General features: G+C 40.5%; 1 protein-coding gene across 1 annotated transcript in view; it reads right to left on the reverse strand.

The window, feature by feature from the left end:
* The window catches only part of EPSTI1 (epithelial stromal interaction 1), a 94,287-nt gene that overhangs the window by 63,164 nt on the left and 6,098 nt on the right, over positions 1-25,025 (reverse strand). Inside the window, 4 exon segments of the mRNA XM_087436026.1 lie at positions 3,699-3,782; positions 4,463-4,536; positions 8,081-8,164; positions 10,169-10,227. Coding sequence (XP_087292152.1) covers positions 3,699-3,782; positions 4,463-4,536; positions 8,081-8,164; positions 10,169-10,227 — 301 coding nt within the window.

A 25,025-nucleotide genomic window follows, 5' to 3' on the forward strand; every position in this document is an offset into this window, starting at 1 on the left:
CACATTCCTTGGTTAATGGCCCCTTCCTCCATCTTCAAAGCCAGCAATGGCAGGCTGAATCTTTCTCCTCTACCATCTCCTCATGTTCTCAATCTTCTGCCTCCCTCTTTCAACTGAAGGACCTTTGTGATTACACTGGGCCACCTGGATAACGCAAGAAACTCTCCCAATTTGAAGGTAAATTGATTAGCAATCTTAATTCCACTTGCAAATGTAATTCCCTCTGCCCTGTAACAAAACATATTCCTCCATTCTGGGGACTAGAAGGTGGGAGAAGAGGGCGAGGCATTATTCTGCCTGCTACATGAATTATAATCTATTTTTAAATCAATAAGTATCAGGGGCCAGCCTGGTGGCACAAGCAGTTAAGTGTGCGCGCTCCGCTGCGGCAGCCCAGGATGCGCCAGTTCAGATCCCGGGCATGTACCAATGCACTGCTTGGCAGGCCATGCTGTGGCGGCGTCCCATATAAAGTGAAGGAAGATGGGCATGGATGTTAGCCCAGGGCCAGCCTTCCTCAGCAAAAAAAGAGGAGGATTGGCAGATGTTAGCACAGGGCTGATCTCCTCACAAAAAAAAAAAAAAAAATCAATAAGTATCAGACACACAATATGCCAGAAACTTCACAAAATCTTTGCCCTCTTAGCTCTCTGAGGCTTGGCTTTGAATTGTAGGTGGTAGGAGTGGGTGAGAGAGGACCTCGTTCATTTAGTTCATTTAGGGCTAAACAGCGGTGTGCTGATAAACTTAACAACCAGCTCTAGCCAGGAGGAGGAGGGGAGGCTGATTTGCAGCATTTACTGATTTCCATGGTGAAAATACTCCCACGTTGACTGGTTTCAGGTTACCAACATGAAGTCAACTAGCTCACAAAAATCCTGAAAATTGAACAAGCCACTCTTATGAGGCTGTAAGAGGAGGCTCCAGTACACCCCTGGAAGAATATATCGTATCAACATATTCTAGTATAGGGAATGCAAGTTTGACTGAAGCATCCCAGTACTTTCTCTGAATTTTCCCTATACCCATAGGATTAACACTTCCTGGACACCACTGACACGACCAGATGCTAGAGGTGGCTGCCTTTCACACCCTTGTGCTTATTAAGGATCAAAGAACACTCCCATGTGCTGGCGGGGAATACAGTTTACTCTCCCCACACTCAATGTTACACAGATCACAGGTGACCAATCAGAATGAGACTCAGTGTTCCCTGGTGACCCCTCCCAGGAGAGGGAAAACTGGAGGGCAAGGGGGTTAAGACCAGAGGCCAAGCTAGAGGCTCTTGGGTGGCAATAGGCTGCTTGGCTCCTACTTGGCTCAGAGTTCCTGGACAGCAGCCATCTGCCTGGGGAGGAGGGCAGTATTTTGCAAGCTGGCGTCCCTGTGTGTGTTTGCTGTGCATTTTAAAGAGTAAGTGCTCCATAAGCACAGCCATTACTGCTTTCCTTGGCCATTTTCACACTGGCAACATGAAGTATGCCATTTCTAGATGGCTAATGTCCATTTTTCTTTTATCTGACACAAGCGACTACATAGGCTTACATTTAGCATGAAAAGCCACAGATTTATATACAAGAGGAATAGCTAGGTCACGGTGGCAGTGCAGGCCAATTAGCCAGCGATATCAAGCCTGTGGAAGGACCAGGGTGGACTGCTCCTTCTCTTGAACGTAATTTACATTCAGGCTCCCCAAACTTTTATGTGCACAAAAATCACCTGGGGGGCTTGTTAAAATACAGATTCTGGTTCAGAAGGTCTAAGGCGGGGCTCCAGATTCTGCATTTCTAACAAGTGAAGCCAATGCTGCTGGTTCAAGACCCACATTTTGAATGGGAAGAATCTACATATCAACTCTCTCCCCCAATCTCTCACTTTCAGGCAAATTATACCAATAATCATTACAGTTATCACATTAGAAAAGCCAACCCAATTAAGATTTTTGTAGTTAATGACTGCTATACATCTAGTGTTATGGTATAACTTGGAAAGGGGAAAACGCTTTTACTCAATGTTAAAGAAAACCATTTCAGCCACTAACATTTCTGAAAAGTACATGTTATTTGACCCGTGAAGAAATGAGCTATAAATGACCCACAAGCCAGCCAATTTATGGATATTAAGTGACAACTAATAAATGACTTTTAGGATAAGAGGTTGCAATGCAATAATTCTTCAGGATCTGTAAGCCTCTTAATTCAGTTCTTGGTGATGATTTGATGATTTTCTTAGTTCCACCTGAAATGCAGACAGACTACATGCTACGTACGTAAAGGGGACACCTCCTCTACCAACATAAAACTAAAGTGTTTGAAGGAGAAAATGAGGAGGGTGGGGAGTGGGAAGAAAAATAGAAGAGTGGGGAATAGAGAAGTAGAAAGAGAGAAAGACAGGTTAAAAAGCACTTATTGTAATAAAAAATCTTTTCAATGAAGGTGTAATAGCTGATCAATTGGAAACGGACTGCTGAATCCGTTTGTAAACAAACTTTGTAAACAAAGTTCCTATACTCTTTTTTTAATACCTCCAGCATTTCATTACAGTTCCTCATGTATAAAAGCAGTCTTACTGCCACCCCCAGAGCCTACATCTCTACAGATGCAGCACCTCTACCTCTTTAGATGCTCCTGGCCTTGGGAGAAGAGGAGGTGGGGCTTACAGAATCATTTTATAGGAATAGTGCAGAGAAGGGGAGGGGTCTGCCCAAGCTCACACAACACAACAGGACACCTTCCAAGAAAGACTTAGTCTGCTCCCCAGCCAGGCAGAGAGCTCTTCAGGGGAACAAAAAGACTCATACTCTTGGGTGTTCCCTAAGCCATCAGCTTTTGACTTCATTAACTCTAACTGGAAAAAAGATCTATTGCTTGGTAACTAGCTTTAAATTTTGACCAATACTCAATCTTTAAAAGAAAAGGAATGAGGGAGAGAGAGATACAGACAGCAGGAATAGGAATGCATTTCCATGACTTACACATGCAGTAGGTGTCATACTTGGTAGTCAGTATCATGAGTCAACCCCTTGCCCCAAACCTCCAACACTTAAAACCTATTACAGCTTAGGACTTTGTGGGGAATGGGAGGACGGAGAGGGAGACAGGGGTAGAACAACACTGCATCCTTCCTTCTTCTCTAGCAGATGAGCATTTTCAAGAGATTTCTTTCCCCAAGCCCCAGAACGAGTATCAAAACTAAAAACATCACTTTGAGGATTAAAATAGATCATATCACTAACAATGAAATGTAAATGCATGCTTTTTCTTTTATCAGTAAGAGAAGTATGTTCACCTATTTCACACTCACCTTGGAAAATTCAATATTTGGATATAAATATGGTGGTGTATCCCTGATTGCTGTGGTTACTAATTGCTTTGCCTTCTGGCCAAATATACAGCGACTACTTTGATTACTCGCCTGGGAGGAGACACAGTGTGGTGACTAAGAACTCGAGCTCTGAGGCCAGTCAGCCTGGATTCAAATCCTACTTCTTCTATTTACTGCTGTGAGCCCTTGGGCAAGTTATCCACCTTCTCTGTATCAGTTTCCTCATTTGCAAACTGGGTAATAAGAATAATATATACTTAATAGGGTTGTTGTGAAGATTCAGTGAGTTAATATATGGACACCGTCTAGAAGAGAACCTGGCACATAGTAAACCCTCAGTAAATGTTAGTGAATCATCCTCTCCACCGTCTTACCTTCTCTCTCTGAATTGCCTTCATTTTTTGGATGGCAGCTTCTTCAGCTTCCTTCCTGATTCTTACAGATTCTTCTCTTTTTAGCTAAATTGTATTGAGATTATAGACAACAGAAACCAGTTACTATTTTTCAGTCTGAACCTCCGGAACACAAAATTATGATGAAAGGCAAATTACAGTATTGTTTGTGCTATACCTCGCCATGATTACAGGTTGGTACTTCAGGCTACTGAGATCACAGAGAATGGTCAGGCTCCATCTCCTGCCTACAAAATTTCTGTGTTTCTTCTTGGTCTCTGTCTCTGTCTTCCCACAGCCCCCACACTGGGTTGTGGAGGAAAAAGGGCAGATAATTTTTTCTGATTACAAAACTCATAGAGTTCATTGTAAAAAAAAAAAAAAAAAAAAAAAAATCACTAGTATCTTAAATCTTTTTTTGTACTATTTTCACAACTGGCACGGGGTAAACAAATCTGTGTTCTTGGAACCAAAACATTCAAAACATAGTAGAGGTTAACTTAAACTAGAAAAAGAAAAATCCCTTAATCAAGGGTCTTGATGACTGACATATGGCTTGGATAAGAATTATAGATATTTATCTCTTCACTTCTCACTTTCTGATTTCTTTGATTTTGAGAGTTTCCTATTGCAATTGGTTTCAAGGTTTCTTGCTTTTGGTAAAGTCACTGTGTTATTTCAGTTAGCTGAAAGTGCTAGTACTCAAATTCCTTGCCAAAATTAAACTAAAAGAGACGGATTCTGACCTTTTGCTGGTATTTAGATTGTATCAGTTGGAGTTGTTGTTTCTGTCTGACTTCAGCCTCTGATTGGCTTCCACCTAAGGGAAAAAAAGTCATGAAGGTGAAACATGAATATTAAGCTGAAATGTCAGCCATCAAAGACTAATTAATACATGATAAGTCCACACCATGAGTTTCTTTAACATTTTCATACCCCTGGAAATAAAGACACAACCAGTTTTCTTAATAAGACATTAAAGAATGGTAATTGCTTCAAGGGGAAACAGAGCTGGACAGAAAGCCAAGGCCGTATTCCTAAAAGAAGAGGACAATGCTACTAAGGTTTTTCAGTCGTGTAGGTATTAGAGTTTTCACTTAGATTAAAATCATACCTGAAGGCCCATGCTAAATAATAAGAAATAGTGCCTGTCTTAGAAATTCTAGAATATTCCTGCTGCTTGAGTATGACCATTCCTTAACCTAATAAAGATGACAATCAATGATGTTTCCATTCCAAGAATCAATGATGTTTCCTTCTTCTGACTCTATTGCCCTATAATCAAGTAACAAAGCTCAGGAAACCCTTGGGGGTCTTGCCACTAGATAAGTATGCAGTTTTTATAACCCAGTTTTTAAAAGTACAATGGGAATATTCCAGTTGGAAATTGATTGTCAATCTATACTATTTATTGTTCCTTCTTTAGGCAGTCAAGAGAAAAATATGGATGTTAGGTTATTTGCCTGCTTTCTCTTAAACTAAAACAATTTGAGGTCAGAAATCCTTGCAAGTTTGACAATCATCTAAGAATTGCTGATCAAGGATTTCTCAGTGTTTATGCAAGCTTGGTGTATGTATTATAAAGATTCCTTAGAAATAATTCTCTGGTGCTCTGATCACTAAAAGTGCCAGTTCTCTGAAAGATTCACTCTCACAGAAGATGCATTAAAACAATTTGCATTCACTGTAGTTTTTATAATTGAACTGATAAAGACACCTTAGAGACTTCTTTTCTAAGTCCCAAAAGATATATAAGGCCTGTTTGGTTTGGGTCCTTCAGTCTCAATTGTGGAGGATGGTGAAATGGGAAAGAAATAGTGAGGGCTACTGAAGGTTTTATCTAATGCTACAGCCACTTTCAATGTCTCCTAGAACCATTCTAATATTTTACAGGGGAGAGGAATAGGGGAGGAGTAGAGAGAGAAGAAATAGAGAAAGTCAGATGTCTAAGCATTTGCAAGTTTTGTTCAAAACTCATCTCAAAGTTTAATACATTCTAGAATTTTCTTTTCTTTTTTATTTTATTTTTTGTGTGTGTGAGGAAGATCAGCCCTGAGCTAACATCCATGCCAATCCTCCTCTTTTTGCTGAGGAAGACTGGCCCTGGGCTAACATCTGTGCCTATCTTCCTCCACTTTATATGGGAGGCCGCTACAGGATGGCCTGACAAGCGGTGCCTCGGTGCGCACCCAGGATCCAAACCCGGGCCACCAGCAGCAGAGCGCATGCACTTAACCACTACGCCACAGGGCCAGCCCCTAGAATTTTCTTTTCTAACCACCACCCCTCCCCCAGCCTCTTCCCACACACATATCTTGACCTTTCCTAGATTTGTAATATAACAGAAAGTTGCAATGAGACTCCTTCTCATTTTTGGCTTAGGCCCCAAGACAAGAGGCACCAAGTGCTCCAAATTCCAAAGTGAGGTACCTGGCTCAGGTACCTTGCAGGATCTGCAAGGGGTAACTGAAAACCAATTTGGGGAACCTTAACTAGCAACTGCCTTCAGCCTATGAGAGGTTGATAGGTCAAAGAGAGGTAGAAATGAGAAGAAAGATGTCTCTGTGAATTCCATCTCCCCTGTGTGGGTGTTTGGAGTAGGAGGTATCATCAAATCAAGAAGAGCAAGAAAGGTTTAATGAAAATCATTGAGAGCTCAATCTGTGTCCCCAGGAGACCAAAGGATCTAGTGGAGTAGGACTTTGCCTAGAAAAGTCAGAGTCTCAAGGCACATGGCTACCGTCAGTTGGCTACTCAGATGGGTCATCAAGAAGAGGTGGCTGCATGGCAAATGGCCTGTATTCCCAGAGTTCGTGGCAAGAAAGGATGCACAAGTGTGTTCTATACTCCCAATCTGGGTTGTCATGAAGGAGAATGCCGGTCTAAAGCCATCTTAAAAGGACTTGCCCATGCGGGCCACCTAGAGGAACATGGAGCCCTAAAGATAGTCTACCTGCCAAGAGCCAACAGGGAAGCCAAGCACTACCAGCAGGAAAGTATGTCATCTCTACCAGGGAAATCCAGGTGAAAGATGGATGGCAGGCAAGAAGGGACTCTGAAGTACTCAACGAACCCCAGAGGGGAGAATGCACAGTAGCATACACAAAGACTTGAAGAAACCAGGGTCAGTGCACCATAGACCCTTACCTCTCTTATGTCCTCTGGGAACAGAGGAGACAACAGAGAAAAATTCAGCTATGCCCATTTCCTTTGCTAGCTTTCTACCCAAAATAGGCCTGGGCTAGAGCAGGGAAGATGCTTTCATCTCCATTAGTAAGAGAGTTTTGACGAGTACCTAGGACTGAACATTAATTACTGCAATGACACTGATTTATGCCTAGAATTAGCTGGACAACTTTATGATTTGAGACAAACCAAAAAGATCTAATTTCATCCAAAGAGCATGGAAAAAACTAGTCTCATAGCTGGTTTGAGGAGGCCGGTTAGGAAGGACAAAGCTGTTTCCTGGTTGTACCCCTCAAATGTGGCTTATTCCCCATAAAGGTGACACTTGAGATTAACTCCTATCATGAAATACAGTGGGATGATGGTGATAATACTATTACTTTCTCTCATTAAATGATTTCCAAATTAGCTTATTTTTACCTATATCCTGGAAAAAATACTTCTTTAAAACTATTGTTTTAGTGACAGTAAGTGTCTCTGACTCTAACACATTTGCATTAACTAAATCTATAGCAACTGTGTATCCAGCCCTTTAAGTTCTCAGCTACTGCTGGAAGAGAAAAGAGAAAACAGGCCGTGCATGATTCCCTTTAGGTGGCATCCCTGTTAAATGATTCAAATCTGGGGCAAAGGCAGCCCAGACAATTCATCACACTGGCAGCAGATGCTCCAGAAGCCCAGAGGACTCTATCTGTAGAATGAAAACACAGGTGATGTTTCTCTTTAAACCCACCACTGGGTCCCCAGCTCACTCTCGTCTTAGTTTTGGAATTGACTCTTCATTCATTGTTTTCCCATTAGCATTGAGCTGCCATGATTAATATGCTTGTGACAGCATGTACTCCCATCCTGATGAGTGCTATGACAGGGCACATGCAGCACCCCAGGAAAGTTTTCTTCAGAGCTGATCACCTAAGAGGCTCTAAATTATTTGGCAATTAAGCCATCACTTTATTCCCACATAACTGTGGCATCATACATTTGTGACTTGCAGAAAATCAGAAACAACACTACAGCTGTATACTTAAGTGTCTTGACTTTAAATGAATTCCATTCCAAGCAGCACAGCAACCCAATCACCTGTACTGTACATTCAAAGACAGGCATGTGCAAGGTGCTAACAGGATCCATGGGTGGCCCTGTCCTCCCCCATTCAGACAGCTGGTTTGCTGGCTTACCTAGCCGCCTTGGCTCCAGGTTAATTGGCTTAGCTCTGTGTTGCTCCTTCCACTTCTCCAGGTTGTCCAGCTCTTGCTTAGCAACTAAGCCAGGTGAGAAATTTCAAACCATCAATTATTAGAATGTGCAAAGGAAATTGGTCCCTTGAAAGCATAAGAAACCACCATAAGAGGGCAATTAACTACATGCGAGCATGAGTGGACAAGGTATCTAGGAAAGGAAGACACCATTAAGTCCTAACCCCCTGGGGTCACCCTGGACCCACCCCTGAGTCACTTTCTCACCAAGAATCTGCAGAGAAGTTTCAAATTTAAAAAACAACCTGAACTTCTACTAACATAAAGGAGGTTAGTTTTACCTCCCATTCTGGCATTCTTAAAACCCTATATCAAATTAATTTTAGAAGTTTCCTATACAGAATGTGTGCAAAACATGAATATTCATGTTAATAAGAACTCTTCACACAGGTAAACATATATCCCCAGAGAATTCTAATGTCCATATTCACTTTATTGTAAATGTTCCCCAAGCTTTTACTGCAACTACAGGGAGTGAAGGCTCTGTGCCAAGAGTGGGGCAGCCCCGGCTCTGGTTCCCAGCACTTGGGACCACTAGGCAGAGCTAGCTCCCTATGGAGGAGTGTTCATTCCCCAAATATACACTCCGAGTGACAGCAGGGGGCGCCAGAGAGACACTAGTTCTGTTCTGACACTGCATGCCCTTATCCTCCCATCAGACATTATTCAAAATGTCCACTTATAATATTTTTTAATTATTAGAGAAAAAAAAACCCTCTGAAACATCTCAAAAATCCATACCACACTGAGGCTTAAATTCCTGTTAAGTATTTAAATCAAAAGCTTGTAAGATGCCAGAATCTTTGAGATTCTCTTGGTCAACTGCCAGCAGTGTCCATAGTCACTCTGTCCACATAGCTGTGACTGTCTTATTCTGCACTGACCCAGTTATACCACCCAGGGGGCTACCTGTCTGGCGGAGACCCTTTACAGAGGTGCTTTCCTGCCTCATGTCCATCATTAGTCACAAAATTAAATTTCCTACCAGTGATCTAATAAAGGAGAGCAGAGAATCTCAGTGCTAGCCCCACAGCTTGACTTCGGAAACAAGCCTCATAACTTCTTTGTGAACTAAATGAACTTTAGTTCTCCTTCCAACTCTAAAGTATAATGTTGTAACTTTAAATGGCAGCATTTATTTTACCGTACAACTTCAATCAAACGTATTATCTACCCACTAGGTGCAAGGAGCACAAAAACGAGCAAGATGTGGTCCCTGCCCTCAAAGAGGGTATAATCTAGAAAAGGAAGCTGAAGTACACAAAAACAGCTGAGGGTAGACTCTGATAGTTACAAAACTACAGGAGCACAGAGGCTAAAGAAAAATTCCATTAAGAAGGTATAGGACAGGGGCCAGCCCGGTGGCACAAGCGGTTAAGTGCACGCACTCCGCTGCGGCGGCCCGGGGCTCACCGTTTCGGATCCTGGGCGCGCACCGACGCACCGCTTGGCAAGCCATGCTGTGGCGGCATCCCATATAAAGTGGAGGAAGATGGGCACGGATGTTAGCCCAGGGCCAGTCTTCCTCAGCATAAAAAGAGGAGGATTGGCAGATGTTAGCACAGGGCTGATCTTCCTAACAAAAAAAAAGTGATAGGACAGATCAAGAAAGGAACAAATTCTTCCATGATCTATTTCGTATATAACTTGTCTATTTCAAAAGAATTCATAGTCTTGTAAAAATATCTGCAGTGAACCTAACTTTACAGGAACCAGATAGTTCTATTGGCAATAGGTGTGAAATTGTTTAAGCCCAACAGAAATCTGAGATTTACAATCATGCTATGAGTTCTGCTATTAACACAAAGAAACAAATTTAAAAGCATTAACAATTCAATAATTTTAAAAGGTATAATTAAAACTGCTAAAGTTAAAAAAGAAAAAAACTTGATAAGATCTAATGAGTCTACACATATCAGAAAATAAAAATACTGCAGACCAAAGCAGACCAACTGTATTCTATAAGAAAATGAGAAGCATTCTAAGTGTTAAATGAATAAATATACGTACTCCTTCGTATCTGATTTCTTCGGTTTTCATTTGGTGATATCACAGTGTATGCACCTCTCCTAGAATGAAGAGAAAAAAATTGCTTATTATCATGAGAAACTACTAATGCCTATAAACCATCAGACATTCTTCCTGCTAATATACTGTGTTTATGATCATCACCATCAAATAGGTACTGTGGAAGATAATCTTAAGACCCAGGTCTGTTCCAGGAGCTTACAATCTAATTGTCAAAGTAAAACAAATGCACATGGCCAAATATGGAAATAGAAAGCAGTTAATGAAGAGTGACAAGCGACAGCTTCACAGTTGGCTCTTGGCTGACTGTCTTTGTAGGGAGCCATTGTTCCTCTAGGTGGCGCTCGTGGGAAAGTCCCTTTGAAAAGGCTTTAAATTGGCATTCTCTTCCGTGTGACCCACATTGAGAGTACAGTAAACACTCATGCATTCTTTGTTCCCACTAACGGGGAATCCAAGCCATTTGCAATGCATCAACCTCCTCTTGATGACCCATCTGAGTAGCCAACTGACCACAGTCTTGTGCTTTCGGGCTTTGACTTTTCCAGGCATGGATCCACTGGGTCCCTCATTCTCCTGGGGACACGGGTTGAGCATAATCAGGAGCTCAGAGAAGCAAGGAGTCTTCTCAGTTCACGAGGGACCAGGGAAAACTTGACATAAGCAAAAATCTTCAACACAGATACCAAGAAGCTATTAAAATATTGTGAGCTTTTGAGGGCAGAAACTGTGCTTGATCTGCATATACCCACCTCTGGCACAGTGCCTGGCACAAAGTAGCTGTTGATGAATGTGGGCTAAGTTGAAAGGAAATGATGCCACAGACACAGTCTGTGAGTCTGTGCTGGGGGTGGCTCTTCTTTGACATGATGCATGTGGTCCTACAAGAGCATGAATACTTCATAGAGCAAAAGCAACAGACCTCAGCATACATGGGGGCACAGTTTCAGGGGAAATGCTATGGATAAACACAATCAGCTTATAAATGTAGGTTTTTTAAAAAAAAACCCAGATACTCTTATAAGTTTCTCTCTTCAACACGGAATGCACAATTTCAAAGGACAAATTAGCAAAGATTGAACAGTAGAGGCCAAAAGTGCTGATTAACAGAAGCCATTTCTTCCTTATCTCGTTATTTTCCTAGCAGCGAACCTTCAGCCAGCTTCAAACTGGGCTTTAATTTTAGACTTGTGAATGGGAGGTGTGCAACCACCTTTGCATGCAAATGGGACTGCTGGATGCCCAATTACCTAATGTACATCAGCAGACGTTGCTTGTGTAGCCTAGCATGCGTACAACACAATGAATACAAAATTAGGAGGCTGCCGCTGAAAATTAATCCCCTGTCCATTGCATTTTCTTTGTTCACCCTAAGAAAGATTTTTCATTCCTCAATTGCCAGTACTTTATAGGAGCTTGAGAGCTGCAATTCTGTAGGTAGCACCTGCAAATTTAAATATGATGCAATAGTGAGCCATTCTGGACAGCCTTAAAGATGAAACACTGAGATACTAGATTTAAATGCCAACCATGAAATGACTGTACAATCTTTAATGTCCACTGACATTGTGAGACCGAGCTTCTCACCATACCAGAGATTTGACTACACTGCAGATCAGTAGTTCTCAAACTTTAGCAGGCATCAGAATCACGTGGAAGGTTTGTTAAAGTGCAGAGTTTCTGAAGCAGTAAGTCTGCGGTGGAGTTTGATAACTTGCATTTTTAACAAGTTCCCTGGCGATGCTAACCTTCTTGATCTGGGGACCACACTTTGAGAACCACTGCTATAGATGAATCAAGCTGTCTTAAAACATCTGGACTAAAATGGAATTTAGGGATTAATAAATCATTGATAAAGACACAGAGGGTAAATCACGTGCCAAAGATCACGTGGTTAATTAAGCAACGATGCTGGGACTCAAACCCAGGACTTTTGACGTAGACCAGTGGATGTCTGCAGCTAACTTTTCAGCTCAGTGTAGAAAGCATAAAATATGACTGTCCTTAACTTTAGTCTCTTGATAGATTTCCAAACAAAATAACCTACTTAACTGAGCACCTACTATGGACTTGTCTTAGGGGCTTATGAAGAGTGAGGGGAGGGCCGGCTCTGTGGCTTAGCGGTTAAGTGCGCGCGCTCTGATGCTGGCGGCCCGGGTTCGGATCCCGGGCGCGCCCCGAGGCACCACCTCTCCGTCCAACGCGAGGCCAAGTCCCACGTACAGCAACTGGAAGGATGTGAACCTATGACATACAACTATCTACTGCGGCTTTGGGGGGAAAAAAATGAATAAATAAAATCTTTAAAAAAAAAAAAAAAAAAAAGAGTGAGGGGAGATACCAAAAAACAGACACTTTAAAGGAGCTTATATTTTAGTTAGGAACAATTGATGAAACCACCAAAGCACACCATATGGATGTCCAAACAAATGTCCAAGTGGGGTGATGTAAGTAGTCAGAGATCCAAGGTGGAGGAGAGTCACAGGGACCCTAGAGGGGTAGAACACTTCAGAGAAGAAGAATAGCATTTTGAGGCTTAAAGGATAGGATCTGAAATGGCAAAAAGTGCTTCTTCACGAGGACTTTGCTAAGGGCAGCTTCATAGAGAATTTTCCAAGTTCCACGGGTCTCTCTTATGAAAATTTTGGAAAAGGTTTGGAAAGAAAAACCAGTTTGCAAAGGATTTTATTCTACAGTATCTAACCTGATTAAATTTAAGTCTGACAACATCTTTTTTTTTTTTTTTAATTTAATTATTTATTTATTTTTCCCCCAAAGCCCCAGTAGATAGTTGTATGTCATAGCTGCACATCCTTCTAGTTGCTGTATGTGGGACACGGCCTCAGCATGGCCAGAGAAGCGGTGCGTCAGTGCGGGCCAGGGATCCGAACCCGGGACGCCAGCAGCGGAGCTCAAGCACTTAACCGCTAAGCCACAGGGCCGGCCCATGACAACATCTTACTAAAATCTTTAGTCTTAGGAATAGGACTGTGGTCGATTTATGGTCAATGTGTGTAGCCTACGGGTACCTAGACACAGTACAGGACCATGAAACCAGGGAAAGAATTATCTAGACTTGAAATCAGAGGCTTTTAATTGAAAGCATTTAAACATAAGCCCAGGCTGAACGACAGTGGTCCCAGTAATAAAAGTTTTATGTTAGAGAATTCCTGAGTAACCATTCAGCCAATATTTTATTGGCTGAAAATGCTAAATGAAGAAAGCATTGCCAAGTAATTGAGCTTCTATTCCTCTTACTTGCTATAGGAAAAGGAGCTTAAGTCTAAGGACCTGTTTTTCATTTTTTAATATCATGTGGCAGAGCATACTGCCTTGGTAGATACAAACATTCGTCCCTTCTCTCTTAGCTTTTCCTTGACATGAATAACAAGTATAACTTATTCATGTTTTCAGCCAATTAGTTTCCACCCACAGCAAGGGCCTCTGCTGTTTTAACCTCCATGTCTTCCCTTTCAACAGTCTGACTCGCAAAGCTGCTGATCTAGACGAGCCCAACCTACCTTTATTTAGTATTCTGGTCATTTCCTCATTAAGCAACATTCAAGCTACTGAAATAAATGTATATCTTGGAAAATGAGTTTCCTTAATTACCTCATTGAAATTTAATGAAATATCTCGATGTGTAAGATTATTTTCACCTTCCAACAGCACACATCAGTGAGACAGACTAAGAGAGAACATATGAAAGAATCGCACAAGAGAAAGAGAAAAATGTTTTTCTGCACCCCCTCAAAAAAATAAAGAAAATAAAAATATATTTAAGAAATATTTTCCTTGTGAGCTCTCTCCTGAGCTACACAACTGCTTCTCTTGTGTATATTCTTGCACAATTTTTATAAGGTCTCATCAATAAGCACTCTGAAAAAACGTTATATCGAAGTTATGAAAAATATCTTGGCTAGCTAAAAGTATTACATGAATATATCCCCTAGTGTGTACAAACTGCAGCTGATGTAATTTAAATTTCTAATTAGGAACAACACTAGTTTGACTGAAAAAGAAACATAGTCAAGAGCAAAAATTCAGAAAGAGGTAGAAGATTAAATTACAAACATTTCAAGAAGAACAGTAGACACATCAAGTCTACTGTCCTACAAAAAATTGGTTTGAGGTTTTCATGTTCAAGAAAATATTACCCTTGGGTGGGATTGAAAAAAAGAAGGATTTTTGGTTAATCAAAGGCACTGGATAGAGATTTATTTTCTAGATATGGCTTTCCACGTTGGTTTTTGTTATACAATCTTCAATGTAGAAATCCAAAGCTTATTGTTTTTAGCCAACATGAGTCAAAACTTTTGAGGCATTTAGGTTTCTAAAAGTTCTTTTATAAACAGACCATATTCCCAAGAAAGACAAAAAATGACAAGGTCAGGCTGAGTAAATCCTCCTTGACCCCTAAGCCTGTTACACCAACCCTGACCCAGCACTTCACATCTCTGGTGCGGAAGGGCTCCTAAATTCTCTTTGGGCTCGGAACCTGCAGAGCCCAAGACATCGTCTTCACACCAAGAGACTGACGTAAAGCTGATTAGTTCTGTAATTCACAGCTTCCGGTAGAGGGCTGAACAGTTACCTACAGGGCTGAACAGACCCAGAAGGAAAAGATAAATAAGAGATCAGGTCATCAAGGCTTTTGTTCATAGGATGCCTTTATGGAAAGTAAAAGAGGTACACACACACATCCATCCATCCCAGGCTCTCCATGCAGGGCCATGGCCTAGTGAGACATGGTAAATTTATGCAAATTAGAAAAAGTGCCTCTTCTTCCAGGGCACATGGTTTGGTGTATATTTCAGCTCCAAATTACCACCTTAGCCAAGCAAGTTTGTGCAGTTACCAACTGCACAACCATAGAGGGTAGACCTGAGCAATGTCATACTTCTTCACATAAAAAACACACACACATAAAGCTATGAAAAAAGAAAGCAAGAAGGATTCACTCTAAAGATACAAAGAATACATACAAAATACAATACTATAGAGACCCACCATCTTGGTTTTTTTTTTTTTTTAAAGATTAATTCATTTTTTTTCTCTTTTTTTGCAGGGAAAGATTTGCCCTGAGCTAACATCTGTTGCCAATCTTCCGCCTTTTTTTTTTTTCCTTCCCAAAGCCCCAGTGCACGGTTGTCTATTCTAGTTGTAACTCCTTCTAGTTCTTCTTTGTGAGCTGCCACCACAGCATGGCAACTGACAGACAGACAGTGTGGTTCCACGACTGGGAAATGAGCCCAAGCTGCCGAAGTGGTAAGAGTGCCAAACTTTAACCACTAGGCCATCAGCGCTGGCTCGAGACTCACCATCTTTAAGAGGCCAAAAACCAACGATGGGAGTAGAGATGGGGACCAACTGGTAGGTATACTTACAAAACGAATAAAATTGCTTCCTCAGTAAAATAACTATAAGAAATTCATATTTTCAGAACATAGAGATGTCAGGTCTGGCATTTAATTTGACCCTACTTGCAAGCTAACCTTAGCCTAACAGTTACCAGTTACTGTTTCATGGATGTTGGCAAAAGATATGAGACTCTTGAGTCAGAGACAAAGAACTTGATTACTTATGACACAGCTAAGCAGCTAAGCATCAGCATATTTATGTCTGTTCTCTCTGGCCCCAAGTCTTATGGTGGCAAAATGATGGATGCTGCACACACAGTGTGTTTGCGTCACAGCCGAGGAACACTGAGCTTGGGGAATCCACCATTTTTATAGCAGGTAGTAAGAAAGCCTGGTCTTTGTCCTGGAGAGAGTGTACCTCATCTCTCAATGTTCCCAGCTACATAACAACCCTGAGAAATAGTCCAGGTTAAAGGGTGGTTAGGTGTGTAGTCTTGGCACACCCAGCAAGACATATAAGAGTGCTAGAGGCCCAAGCAGGACTGTCTTTTCCAACAAGAGAATATTTAGGATTAACAATCTTTTTAAGAATGGCTTACAGACACCAAAATTGGCATTTGCACAAAAACCACTTATTTATCAAATGGGCTATATATTTTATTATTATTAATAGACTAATATCTGATTATGTCCACATGTCTTAAGCATTGCTCCTCAGAGTTATCTATAACTTAAAGGATAAAACCAGAAATGCAAGACATAAGGGATTTATATCTAAATCTCTGCATAGAATTTTTTAATCAAATTAAATTTTAAAATGAATTTAAATATGAATAGAATTTAAAAATGAAATTCATCTTTTATTTCTGATTATGAAAAAATATATGCTTATAAAAGAAAATTCAGAAAATTATTTTTAAAACATTTAGAAGTCACTCATAATCCCACCCCTCAGAGATCTCAACTATAGTTTTATTTGAGTGAATTGCAATCCAATCTATATTCTGTACATATTATTACACAGTTGCAATGATATCTTAAGTTCGATTTTATATCCTGCTTTCACTTGTAAGTGGTTTTCCCAATTATCCATATAACAAGCTTATTATTAAATGGCTACATAGTATTTCATGACATGGACACATCAGAATATAACCAACTCAAGTATATAGTTGTTTCAATTGTTCACTATTATAAACAATCCTGCAGGATGTATAAAGCATAAAAAATAAAGCTTTGCACAGAACACTATCCAGAAGAAAACACTAATAGTCCTCTAAAATCAATACTTGGAACAGCAATGTGGACGACATGTAAATTTTTCTTCCTTAGATATCCCATTTGCATTTCCAAAATCCCAAAGACAGTTTGATCATATGATTAATTTCTGCCCTTACACTTGACTTTTCTCAACTCTTAAACTAGAGGAGATGTTGGTCCTATCTAGCTATTCATTCTCACCTCCTCCTTATGAATAGCATTCCTATATTATTCAGGTTGACCGTGTGCCCGATTAAAAGACTATAGTCCCCAACCTTCTTTATAGCTAGGTATGACCACGTAATTAAGTTTGGGAAATTGAGATATGAGTGGAAGTCACTGAGAAGGATTTCTAGGAAAGCTCCTTTAGATGGAGACAGACAGGAAAAGCTTTTCTGTTGCCTTCTCCTTCCTGGAAGGCTGAAGTGGTAGCTAGTGCTCAAGCAGCTATCTTGGTCAATTAGGCAACTTGAATATGGAAGACACGCATCAGAAATGGCAGGGGTGGCTTAGCGGTTAAGTGCGCGCACTCCGCTACTGGCGGCCCGGGCTCGGATCCCGGGCGTGCACCGACGCACCGCTTCTCTGGCCATGCTGAGGCCACGTCCCACATACAGCAACTAGAAGGCTGTGCAACTATGACATACAACTATCTACTGGGGCTTTGGGGGAAATAAATAAATAAATAAAATTATATCAAAAAAAAAATAAGAAATGGCAGAGCAGAAAGAAGCAATCTGGTGCCCTGTGACTATAAAACCACCACATTAGTGGTAATCTTTTGCCAAACTGCTTAGCTTTGAACCCTAGTTCTGTTACTTCCTAACTACAACTTCAAGCAAATTACTTAGTTTTTCTATTTTTTCACCTATAAAATGAGGATAACATCTACCTCTTAGAGTATAGATAAGCACTTAGAACAATGCTAGGAAGTAAATGTTCTATTATGGTTGCCTATTATTTGTACTATATCAACCCTAGACTACCCACCTTCGGACTTATTTTACAGGAGAGAAACAAACAAAGCCATCAATGCTCAAGACATCTATTTGGGGATATCTATTTTATTATGTGTAATTATAATTATCATAATTATATATAACATATATATAATATGACACTTATTTTACTATGTGTAATAGAACTAGCCCTGAATCACCAGTACAGCTCCTTTTTCATGCTGTGACTGAATCCTTTTGCTGTATTTCTTCCACTATGTATGTAATTTAGTTTTTCTGATTGTCTTTTTATATCCCTGGTTCTGACATTTCCCTCTAACACCTATATCCTGGTTTTTTCTTTATCCTGTGTCCCAGGAGTAATAAGGACCACCGCATGAAACAAAGTGGTATTGATAAATGTCTCATCAAAGCTTAGTAAATAGTCTTCTCCTATAAAAGACAGCATGGTTCTGAGCCCTAGTTTTTCCCTTAAATTATTTATGAAGTATAATATATCTAGAGTAAACTGCACAAATCTTAAGTATACAGCTTCATGACAAACCTCCTTTTAACTTCTCCAGATTCCAAAAGAATAAAGGAAAAAAGGGAGAGGCACAATGAACTTTAGGATATTATCTAAAATTACTTTTTACCAACTTTTTATCTTCAATTTTAAGCCTACAAGCAAAATTAAAATATTCGTAGAATGAAAACCCATATATTATTTACCTATATTTACCAGTTGTTAATGTTGTGCCATATTTGCTTTTTCTCTCTCTCCTCTCCTTTATCTTACCTGAACGAGATGAAAGTAAGCAGCAAAGTCGTGACACATCACCCCTAAATACTTCAACATGTTATTTCCCAGCAACAAAGACATTCTCTTACTTAAACATAATAACTGTCACACCCAAGGAAATTAAACATAATAACTATCACACTCAAGGAAATTAATATTAATATAATATTCAGTCTATATTCAAATTTCCAAACTGTTCCCGTTCTTTTAATATTCTTCCCTATCCCCCACCTCACCCTGGATCCAGTCATGGATTATACACTCCTGTTGTCTGCTATGTCTCTGTAGACTCCTATGTTCTAGGACAGTTTCATTGACTTTTTTCTCCTTTCATGACTGACACTTTTGAAAAATCCAGGTGTGATGGTTAGTTTTATGTGTCAACTTGACTGGGCTATGGGAAGCACAGATATCTGGTTAAACATTATGTCTGGGTGTGTCTGTGAAGGTGTTTCTGGAAGACAACAGCACTTGAATCAATGGAATGAGTAAAGCAGATGGCCCTCCCTAATGTGGGTAAGCATCATCCAATCCACTGAGGGCCTCAATAGAACAAAAAGGCAGAGGAAGGTTGAAACCACTCTCTGCCTGACTGTTGAGCTTAGACATCAGTCTTCTCCTGCCCTCAGCGCTCCTGGTTCTCAGGCCTTCAGACTCAGAGTGGAATCTAAACCATGGGCTCTCTAGCTTTCACGACTTCAAACTATACACTGGCTTTCCTGGGTCTCCAGCTTGTAGATGACAGACCATGGGACTTCTCTGCGTCCATAATCATGTGAGCCAATACCTTATAATAAATCTCTCTCTCTCTATATATATAAAATCTATAATGGGCCGGCCCCGTGGCTTAGTGGTTAAGTGCTCGCGCTCCGCTGCTGGCAGCCCGGGTTCGGATCCCGGGCGCGCACCGACACGCTGCTTCTCCGGCCATGCTGAGGCCGCGTCCCACGTACAGCAACTGGAAGGATGTGCGGCTATGACATACAACTATCCACTGGAGCTTTGGGGGGAAAATAAATAAATAAATAAAATCTTTAAAAAAATAAATAAATAAATAAAATCTGTTGGTTCTGTTTCTCTGGAGAATCCGGACTAATACACTGGGTAAACTGTATTATAGAATTTATAGAATGCCTCACAATCTGGATTTGAGGAAATGATGATTTCCTCATGATTGGATATTCAGGTTAAACATTTTTGGAAAGAGTACTACACAGGAGATATTACCCAAGATTCCATTGTTAGAACAAAGGTTGTTTCCTTGTACAACTAAATAATAAACCAACGTGAAAAACAGTATCTGCCTATATGACAGAGAGCAATCACATTTTAAAATAGAGATTAGAAAGAGAACATATCTTCTCCTGCCTGTCACCTTCCATTGGCAGTAGAAATCAAAGGGCATAATGGCTCTAAGGCTTTGTACTTGGCATAAAGACTCAAAGAGCACAACCTACACTTTAAAAATAAAGATGTCTTGGGCCGGCCCCGTGGCTTAGTGGTTAAGTGCACGCGCTCTGCTACTGGAGGCCCAAGTTCAGACCCCGGGTGCACACTGACGCACCACTTCTCCGGCCATGCTGAGGCCGTGTCCCACATACAGCAACTAGAAGGATGTGCAACTATGATATACAACCATCTGCTGGGGCTTTCGGGGGAAAAAAAAAATTAAAAATAAAGATGTCTTTATATCAAATTGTTTGAAGCACTTATTTCTAAGAATCGGGATTGCAGAGGACTTTTACTTTCTAGATTATATTTGTAATGTTTGAGTTTTTGTAACAAGCAGATATGACTTTACCTTTACAATAACGGAAAAATATTCCAAAGATTTTTAAATGAGAAAATATTTAAAATCTAGATTTCTTAAAGCAGGGACTCAGATTTTCTTACAAGATTCAGTAGCACAGGATTTCTGCTCTCATTAGTTCCATAGTAAAACAAACACTGGGCAATACTAGCCCTCGAGTTTTAATGATGGTAAACGTCTTCAGTTTTTCTACAGGACCTTAATGGATTGCCTTTTAAGTGTTCATATTTCGGGGTGCGGGGAATTACAAACATTACAGAACAAAGGAACCATCATCATTGGCTGATTCTCTGATATGGAACAAACCCTTCAAATGCAGTCTTCTCCCTTTGATGATTTTTTCTTTCCTGTTAAGCTTTTGTTTCAGATTCAAATACATTCTGAATAGATGAAATTAACCTTAACAATACGTATAACCTTACAGCACTCTGCTGACTTTGAAGTAACCTTACTGTGTAATTGAACTAAGTCTCTTTTTTTCTCATTTCTGCTATGCTTCTACTGATTATTATAGGTATTATGTGTTCTCAAGCTTTCATCAGCCTGTTGATTTATTGTTTCACTGTTTCAGCTGTCAAAGACTTTGAGAAATGCCCACTCATTTTTGATATTGTATTTGAACAAAAATGATTGCTCCCCGAGACTTGGCAGACTGCAAATGCATATCATACAGAGGAGTGGAATCTAGTGCAGAAAAGGTGGAAATTCATTCTAAACAGGACCATAATCTCTACCCTCCTGTATAAACAGGAAGGTAAATTTGACCTAATCAATCCAAAATGTCTTTTCTTGCCATCCACTCCAACAATCTCTTCTGCCACGCATAGAACTATGATTTTCACACTGTAGGTGGTAACCCACTAATAGGTCATGAAATCAATTTAATGGATTTCTTTTTAATGAACAAGAATAGAAAGTGTCAGAGTGCATTACACATAGTAAGAGTGAGAACTGTTCCATGAAATTTTTTTCAGTTATATATAAACTCATACACACCCACACATGTTCTAGGTCATGAATGTCAAATGAATTGCTTACTCTAGGCTATGGTCAGAAGTCTGAAAAATCACTGGAAGACAGTATGTTGTTCAGGATGCTCAGAAACAGTGACAGTGAGATAATTGCTCTAATGCAAGCCCACCAAGCAGTCATTTCTGAAAAGCCACAGAGAAAAGAGGATCCCCACAGAAACTTTGCTCTTTCAAACTACTTCTCTATCCAAACCATTTTAAAGCTTTAAATAAATGTCACATTACTGTGTCTATAGTACCATGCTCGTTAGCCTATAGAATTTCTATCTTCTTGATGTGAAATTGATGCCGGCCCTGATATCAGTTCCGCTACATTAAACCCAGCATATATGAGGTTAAAACCAAAAGCACTCATCATCTTACCCTGCTTCTCTAAATTACATTCATATATAAATATTGATTTTTTAAACCTTTGTATCCCTGAACTTCACAAGGCAGATGCAAGTTACAAATTGTTAAAAGCCCAGGGGGCCTCAAGCTGGGCTCACACTGAAGTTTTGGCTAATTACCAGTTCTTGAGGTTTGTTACAGGGACACTGATATCAAGAAGCTACAGCTTCTCAGACCTCAACTCCTTGGCTTCCTGGGGCCAGAATCCACCATCCACCACAGAGATGGTTGAAGGACACCCACCTGCAATTCCCTTATCTCACCATCCTCCTCCCTGCCAGCAGCCTCACAAGGCCAAATGCAGGCTGATGGGAAAGTGCTGACCAGCAAGGCCACAGGCTCCCCCTCCCTACAAGCAGCTGCATTCCTCACCACCTTTAAAACCCCTTGCCTCCCATCCTTCTGGGAGACAGGACAAATTTGAGAGCTCTCATCTCCCGGCTGACATCACCCAAAATAAAAACTTTCCTTGCCATAAGCCTGGCGTTCCAGTTTTGTTTGGCCCCTCGTGTGTGACGGGTAAAGAACTTGGGTATGGGTCTGGTAACAAAAATAGGACAATTGATAGGAAATTAGCTAGCTGCACTGTCACTCGCTCCTCCTGCTCCACACCATGTTCAGAATTCAGACTTTGGTAGACAGACTCAGATTTTGTCACCTACTAATTGCCCCGAGGAACTCAAGGGAGGTTTCGGAAGCATTTAACTATTCCTCCAAATTGTTTTTTCTTTTTTGTTATGTTAAGAGATGCAATCACCAACCACCCTGAACCAATCCAAACCCCACCGCAGGAGCAACGCCTGCAGAGACGGGTCTAAAAGTGCCCAAGAGATGACCTTTGCCGTTTTTAATGCTAAGATCTCCACCCCAGGACGAACTTAGGCCTTATTACCATAACACGCCATGTACGTGGAAGCATGTTCTCCAACAGAGCCTTTGCAAGTGATACCCACCTCTCCCTTTTGAATATTCGTTTCCCCATCCAAAATAAAAGGCCCCTGCTGTCCCGTGCTCTGGGAGCCATGGCTTTGTGGAATGATTTCCCCATGGGCTCCTTATTTGGCAAATGTGTGACAACTACTTCTGGCACGGGCTCTGATTGCAACTCACCAAGAAGCAGACCCATTTTGGTTCGGTAACAGTTTGAGTGCTGGTTCTATGACTAAAAACAGCCATGAGACCTTGGGAAATCATTTATTTTTTTTATTTTTTATTTTTTGTTTATTGCAGTAACATTGGTTTATAACATTGCAAAAATTTCAGGTGTACATCATTGGACTTCTATTTCTGCATGGACTACATCATGTTCACCACCAAAATACTAATTACAACCCATCACCACACACATGTACCGAATTATCCCTTTCACCTACCTCCCTCCCCCCTTCCCCTCTGGTAACCACCAATCCAATCACTGTCCCTATGTGTTTGTTTATTGTTGTTATTATCTACTACTTAATGAAGGAAATCATACGGTATTTGGCCTTCTCCCTCTGACTTATTTCACTTTGCATTATACCCTCAATGTCCATCCATGTTGTCACAAATGGCTGGATTTCATCGTTTCTTATGGCTGAGTAGTATTCCATTGTGTATATATACCACAGCTTCTTTATCCATTCGTCCCTTGATGGGCACTTAGGTTGCTTCCAAGTCTTGGCTATCGTGAATAAGGCTGCAATGAACACAGGGGTGCATGTACCTTTGCAAATTGGTGTTTTCAAGTTCTTTGGATAAATACCCAACAGTGGAATAGCTGGATCATATGGTAGTTCTATAAATCGATTTTTGAGGAATCTCCATACTGTTTTCCATAGTGGCTGCACCAGTTTGCACTCCCACCAGCAGTGTATGAGAGTTCCCTTCTCTCCACATCCTCTCCAACACATGTTGTTTCCTGTCTTGTTAATTATAGCCATTCTGACGGGCGTCAGGTGATATCTCATTGTAGTTTTGATTTGCATTTCCCTGATAGTTAGTGATTTTGAACATCTTTTCATGTGTCTGTTGGCCATCTGTATATCTTCTTTGGAGAAATGTCTGTTCAGGTCTTTTGCCCATTTTTTAATTGGGTTGGCAGTTTCTTTGTTGTTGAGATGCATGAGTTCTTTATATATTTTGGAGATTAAGCCCTTATCAGATGTATGGTTTGCAAATATCTTCTCCCAATTGTTAGGTTGGATTGGAAGAATTAACATAGTTAAGATGTCCATACTTCCTAAAGCCATCTACAGATTCAATGCAATCCCTATCAAAGTTCCAACAACATTTTTCACAGAAATAGAACAAAGAATCCTAAAATTCATATGGAACAACAAAAGACCCCGAATAGCTAAAGGAATCCTGAGAAAAAAGAACAAAGCTGGAGGTATCACACTCCCTGATTTCAAAATATACTACAAAGCTATAGTAACCAAAACAGCATGGTACTGGCACAAAAACAGACACACAGATCAATGGAATAGAATCGAAAGCCCAGAAATAAACCCACACATCTATGGACAGCTAATCTTTGACAAAGGAGCCAAGAACATACAATGGGGAAAAGAAAGTCTCTTCAACAAATGGTGTTGGGAACACTGGATAGCCATATGCAAAAAAATGAAAGTAGATCCTTACCTTACACCATACACAAAAATTAACTCCAAATGGATTAAAGACTTGAATGTAAGACCTGAAACTGTGAAAGTTCTAGAAGAAAACATAGGCAGTACGCTCTTCGACATCGGTCTTAGCAACATCTTTTCAAACACCACATCTGACCGGGCAAGAGAAACAATAGAAAAAATAAACAAATGGGACTACATCAAACTAAAAAGCTTCTGCACAGCAATGGGAAATCATTTAATCTCTCAGTTTCTTCAACTGTAAAGTGGCAAAGTGTTTTTTGAGAAGAGAAAAATGAATTATATGACATGCGTAGCGCAAGGTCCAGCACATGATTAAGAGTTTGAGCTGTTGATTGTTATTTTAGTTTTACTCTCTTGGGGTACCCAGTTTAATTATTCTAGGTCACAACTAATTTACTTTGTGCTGCCATAGTACTGCAATGCTTTGTCACATTTCTCATTTCAAAAATAAGTCAGATAGGGGCCAGCCCGGTGGCATAGTAGTTAAGTGCACGTGCTCCGCTTCAGCGGCCTGGGGTTCACAGGTTTGGATCCCAGGCATGCAACGACACACCGTTTGTCAAGTCATGCTGTGGCGACGTCCCACATAAAGCAGAGGAAGATGGGCACAGATGTTAG

Source organism: Ceratotherium simum, chromosome 10 (genome assembly GCF_057802395.1).
Source record: "Ceratotherium simum simum isolate JZ-2026a chromosome 10, ASM5780239v1, whole genome shotgun sequence".
Taxonomy (NCBI): Eukaryota; Metazoa; Chordata; class Mammalia; order Perissodactyla; family Rhinocerotidae; genus Ceratotherium; species Ceratotherium simum.